Source organism: Centroberyx gerrardi, chromosome 23 (assembly GCF_048128805.1).
Source record: "Centroberyx gerrardi isolate f3 chromosome 23, fCenGer3.hap1.cur.20231027, whole genome shotgun sequence".
Lineage (NCBI taxonomy): Eukaryota > Metazoa > Chordata > Actinopteri > Beryciformes > Berycidae > Centroberyx > Centroberyx gerrardi.
In genome coordinates this window covers 21,586,688-21,592,691 of record NC_136019.1, presented here as the reverse complement: position 1 = coordinate 21,592,691, position 6,004 = coordinate 21,586,688, and the positions used below count along the sequence as shown (strand labels likewise).

The following is a 6,004-nucleotide window of genomic DNA, read 5'->3' as shown; positions in this document are numbered from 1 at the left end:
TACACACCAGAATGAAAAGAGCCAAATGGTCATGATGACCCACACCTCAAAAGAAAATGCCTTTTTTTTATTGAATTTGTAGTAGGGTTTGAGTGGTATTTTGAAGTCTTTGATAGCGGATATTATGAAGTCACGAATAGCACATTTGCTTGAAACCATAGCACTTGAAACCGTACTTTCAAGTAGGCAAGCTAGATAAAGAGCTTGATCTTAACATCATTACAGCAGTTCACGACCCAACTCTCCAATATTTTGTGCCGATATTCGGTACCTTTAAATTTGGCCATTTTCATGCCCAAAATGACAATTGTTCAATGTTTAATAAAAGGCCAATATCGGCCCGATGTATTGGTCTAACCCTAATTTGTAATTTGGCTTGAAATAGCTACATGAGTGGATTCATAGAGCTAGCACAAAACATCACAACGGAACAAAGGAATATACAGAATTGTTAACCAGTATTAAAATCAAAATACCTGATATATGCTGCCACTCCTGGTGTCCTTGAGGTCCAGTCTGATTGCGATGTAGTCTATGTCTGGAGATGGAGGGTCTATGTGCTGATACCTCAGCCCCATCACCAGGAAGTCATCACAGGAAATTTTGGTGACCTTCACTAGCTTCAGACCCTTCAGGCAGTCTTCAGTTTTACACATCGCTCTGGCTTTATTATCTGAATAATAAGACAACCATACTGTCAAAAGGCATTCTGGGAAATGTAGGAAATGACTAACTGAAGCAGAAGTAGACAAAAGAACTCCTGGAATGCACTGAACATCACAGATTGATGACACATAATACTATACGTCACCTAGCTGCTGGCGTAGGGGGATGAAGCTCTCTGGCTCGTCCCCTCTGATGGTGGCTTTGTCTGGTTCTCCGGTGACCAGCTGGCCGTGGGCTGGGAGGTGGGTGTCATGGCCGCCGAGACGGACGCTACACTCCAGGCTGGACCTCCTCTCATAGTGGAAGGACACCACGTTACCGTCCACAGCGTCAGAGAGGCCGTAGAAGTCGGGAACCTCCAGGAATTTGGGCCCCAGCTTGATGATGCTGCATTCAGGTTTCATAATGTCCACGTGGAGAGAAAACACCTCCATGTACGTCTCTGTCTCGGTGAACCTGGTCAAAAACCCATAAGACTATCACATTGCCAGACCAGCAAATATCGATCATGTCAAGTCAGTCAAAAATTATTTTCAAAAAATTTCCTGAAACAGCCTCCCCAGAAAAACATACACATTTCTCATTCTTTTGTTTTCTTTGTCTCAGTATGTTCTACTGCTATTTTGCGCACCTTCATAATACTGTAATCAATATTTTTTCATACTCATACACATGTTCATGTTTAAATTGTCAGTTGCATTTGTTTATGTATTCTTATTCTTCTTTTTTTTTTTTTTGCTGTATCCTACTATTTGCTGCTACAATGAACCCAACAGGGATCATTAAAGTTTAACCTTATCTTGAAAATTATACAACAATTAGCCATAAGTTCCCTTAAATGCAAAGAATATGGGCACAGTCTCATAAAGGAAAACTAACTGGAGAATTTGTTCAATTTATGGAAGGACTTCTAATTGAGATTCATTTGCAACAGTGTTGTACTAAGGATATTCAGTTGCTGTACCTGTACAGTCGAAGCTTGACAGTGTCCTCCTTTAGTATTGGACAGCCGTTATGGACATACTTCACCTCATCAGCCAGGTAATGGCAGTCAAAGACCTAAACATGTAATGGGATGGGGTACATCATTATCATCAACTGTAATAAGTAAATCAGCACATGTAGAATTTACCTGGGCATTCTTTACCTCAATCTAGCCTACTTGTCTGTTAAATGAATACATTGAGATCATTTGCTCCAGTCATCCATGCTAACACTTTAGCATACACTATGTTGAGTGATAGTAGGCCATTATAGCATATTCATATACTAGCATAATCCAAAGACTGACCTTTTAGTAATAAAAAGTTGTTTGTGTGTTTTTTTTTTATTACATACATAGATATAATAAAGCATTGACATTGTAGATTAATAAATACTAAAAATGAAATATCTATAACGTAGCCAGGTTTACTTTTGGAACTATTTCAGGTGTGCGACCACGTATTCATCCACTGTGTAGTGATTTTTAGTCTCCCATCACCCACCACCTCAATTTCCAATGGAAACAGGTAAAGTAGTCCCTACTAGTTCAAAACAGTATGTTGTTTTTGTATCATATTACCTTTAAATGTTACCAATCTCCTATACAAGTCTGCTGCATAACATTTAAGATTACTTACCATTTAGCTTTAGAGAGTTTCCAGTTTCTTGTCACTATCACTCAACATAGTGTATGCTAAAGCGTTAGCATGGATAACTACTATAATTCATTACTACACTCATTGTTAGCATGGAGCACTGGAGCAAATGATCTACTAGGGACACATGGATGATTTTGGTGTCTATGTTCTCATCACTTAACTAAGTTGACTTTACAATGTAAATGAATGGCTAAAGTCAGTGTCACCCATACATACTGTATGTGCCACAGGTAACTGAAAGGCTTAGGTGCCATGTGGGTTTACTTGTAGCAAAGTAAATGTTTCAAGTTGAATCCTAAGGTCTCGAGTGCAACGCTAAGCGTATAAAATGATTCAAGTAACAATCATCTGGGCCATTCAGCAGTTGACTGTATCTGTCAGCACCAAGTCATTACAGAGGAGACAGCCGGTCTACCTGGAACACAAAGGAAGGGAGTATAGAGAACGTCCCTCCACATTTACTCCTCAAAATTCCTTTCTTTTCTACATGTTAAAGCTAGACTGCCTTGCTTTTTTATCACCATTGCACCCTTATGAAGACACTATCTTATTACTGCAGTGATATCCATTCATTCAAAATGGTGTGTGGTAAAAGGTTTTTTTGAGGACAACTCCAAGTTTTTGGGAGTTTGGTCCATTGGTCACTTTATTCAATATGTAACAAGAGGATTGGCACCAAAATGTACTTTCTGTGCCTTTTTTAAAATGTACTTTTGTATTAGCCTACTTAACATACTGTATGCTAAATCATTCACATGTGCACCTGACAGAGCTGTCTACCAGAGACAGATGATTTTGGTGCTGATCCTCTTGTTAGATGTTGGTGACTGTAGTCCTTTAAATACAATTTTTTGAAGACCTTTAAGACAAGGATGGTAGTTTTCTAGCATTATATGAATGACAGCTGAAAGTTCAAATTAGCTTTGAAGTTGTCACAGTGATTCTCCCTGCAGGACACAGAGTAATGATGGTGGTGAAGCACGACTCCACATTCTTTTACAGCTCTGTCAGATTCATCTATTATTTTTCTTCTCTCTTCCCCATATTTCACCAGACTTCCTCTTATTTTTTGTATGATTTTTCAACACGTTTCAAGACTCGGAAATGATCATGATTGTTTTCCACATATTTCCACGCTTTCCAGATGTGTGTAGGAACCACATTGGATCAGCATGGTCTACCTTTATGTCAACTATTGACTTCTCCAGAAAAAATATCAGTGTTCTGCGTTTTTAATGCTAAACACTCTTGTAAGACTTTTTCTCATGTGATCCCTCACTCTGTGATAAAGATAGAACCAAAAACTCACTGGTTCATGTTGCTTTCTTACTTGACATTATCTATGCGCCTTATAAAACCACAATTCCACATCTCATGTATTGAAACATACAATTATATTGGGCTTGAGGCCAGAAGGGCAGAAATTACTTTTAGTTGAACATATTTTTATACATTTAATGAAAGTTCTTGATGAAAAATGAATTGAAACACACTGACATCCTCCTGCTTAACACAAAACAAATGATATATTACACCGTTCCTGACATGTTGTTGTGGAAACATAATGCATAGCTTCAAACTATGCCACTAGGTTTTATTGCTAAATTGCCTGGAACACAAGGGTTTTTTTGTTTTTTTTTTACAATGGAAGAGGATTTTTCCATTACCTGAGGTGTGAGTTTCCCCACTCGTTGAGTTATGGGCTCATTTAGCACGACCTCCACCTTGCACGCATCCTTCTGACGGGGGATATGGAACTGCAGGTCGCCCTCTTGAAGGTGGGCCGACTGACCCCGCTTCACCTTTAAACCCTTATTGACTTTTACAAGGGAATGGTGCGCTGAGCAGGTCATTCCAAGCAGAAGTATTGGCAGCAACGTCCAACCCATCATTGTTATCTGTAGGGTGTTTAAGTATTGGGTCCAAACAAGAGTATAGCAGCAGTTTTAGGTAGAAGCTTCAATGGAGTTTTGTCTTTCCTTTTCAGATGAAGATGGATCTTTTTGGATGTTGATCGTTGCTGCATGCGGCCGTCAGATTTTACCGGTTCACATGGTTGATCAGGAGCTGAGAAAGAAATTTAAGGGTTAAAGTAATAATCTGTGACATTTAATAAATAAATAAATGTCAGTTTTGCTACTATCACCGATTGATGGAAGCACATTTTATAGGATCTGATGAAAGCAAATATTTCAGTGGGATTTTCAGAGAATTTCCTGGAGTTCTAATGACCACATTTCTTCTTTGCTGTTTCATTCAAGCAGGATTGAGCCTCTTCTTTCACTGGAACAACAATGGATCTGAACTACTGATGCCTGCTCCATTTAATAGGGTTCCACCAAACCACAAAATATGACAATTTTCATGTCAGAAATGACAGAATTGTATTCTTGTCAGGGTGGAAAAGCCTTGGAAACAGTATTTAGACCATCATGGGACACTCAAACTCTCCACTGAAACCCAGACTAATTAAATATTTTTTAGGGTTAGCAGCTCTTTAAGGCAGTGACCCACCACATCTATTCGATGGTAGGGAAACTTGAAAACAATACTGCCTCTAAATGAAGAGTTCATTTACAAAAAACATTATTGAACAAGTAAATTAATAAATAAAATTTGCAAAGAAAATCCAACGTCATGTCAGGTTTTCCAGACTGTTTTTCTGTAGCTGTGATAGAGAGGAACCTGCATCATATCAGAGGTGGACAGCACTGACTGGCTAATATCTGATATTTGATAAAGGGCCAATATCAACTCTGTATATGAACAAACCCTACCACTTAACCACATATCCATTTTCTTGCATAGCTTCAAAGGTCCATAACCAAACACCATACCTGTTAACAAGCAGGCAACATCACCAAGAAACATTTTCAAGACCAACACACAACTTCAGCAGTCAAACACTTTATCAGTTGAAGCTGCAGCTTACAAAAAAGTCACATGTGCAAACCAATATGAGAACTCAAAGCATATGTGAACATGTGAAATTTCCAATTTCCCATGTGAAAATAACATTTTCACCTGTGAATTGTCTCTTTGCATGTGAATTTAAGTTTTTCACATGTGAAACAAATATCGGCGTATGTGATGGCAGGTGAAAATGTGAAAAAAAAAAATGTTCACGTGAGGAAAAAAAAAGTCACATCTAAAGTAAAAACTGACGTGACGTCAGAATACATTGTGAAAACCATTGTTCACATATGAAAACCAACATGTCCAAAAAGCACATGTGCACTGAATTCACATGTGGGTTTTCACATGTGACTTTTTTTGCAAGGGTTGTACAACATTATTAACTGTCAACTAGCACTAGCAATAATACAAACAAGCATCAACATAAGCACGCACTGATACGCCACTATGGACTCGCACTGCTGGCTTATGGCAACAACTCCCTCAACAGACATTTAAGGTTTGTTTTTCTAATTACAAAACAGAGAACAGCAATCAGCTCCAGGCATGTTCCAGACCTCCACACCGTTTTGTAGACTTCAGGACTTGCTCTGTGTTCAGATTGTCAGGAAATAGGTTCCTTACCCTCCCTTGACCTTTGGGTTAAGGAAAGGCTGCAAGGAAAGGAAGCACCTTGGCCTTCCCCCGAGGCAAAACTTGCTCTGTGCTAATGATACACTAGACGCTGATGCTTATTTCCAATGATCTTTGGTGTTTATATACAGTCAGAGTCCCCATCC

General features: G+C 38.8%; 1 protein-coding gene across 1 annotated transcript; it reads right to left on the bottom strand.

Annotated features, from left to right (window-relative positions):
• Positions 1–467: 467 nt before the first annotated feature.
• On the bottom strand, positions 468–4,198 carry LOC144543548 (FRAS1-related extracellular matrix protein 1-like). The gene is made up of 4 exons (XM_078291733.1): positions 3,977–4,198; positions 1,631–1,725; positions 812–1,122; positions 468–673 (listed from the first exon to the last, which is right to left on the bottom strand). Exons 1-4 carry the CDS (start codon positions 4,196–4,198, stop codon positions 468–470), a joined length of 834 nt encoding a protein of 277 aa, XP_078147859.1.
• Between the last annotated feature and the right edge of the window lie 1,806 nt (positions 4,199–6,004).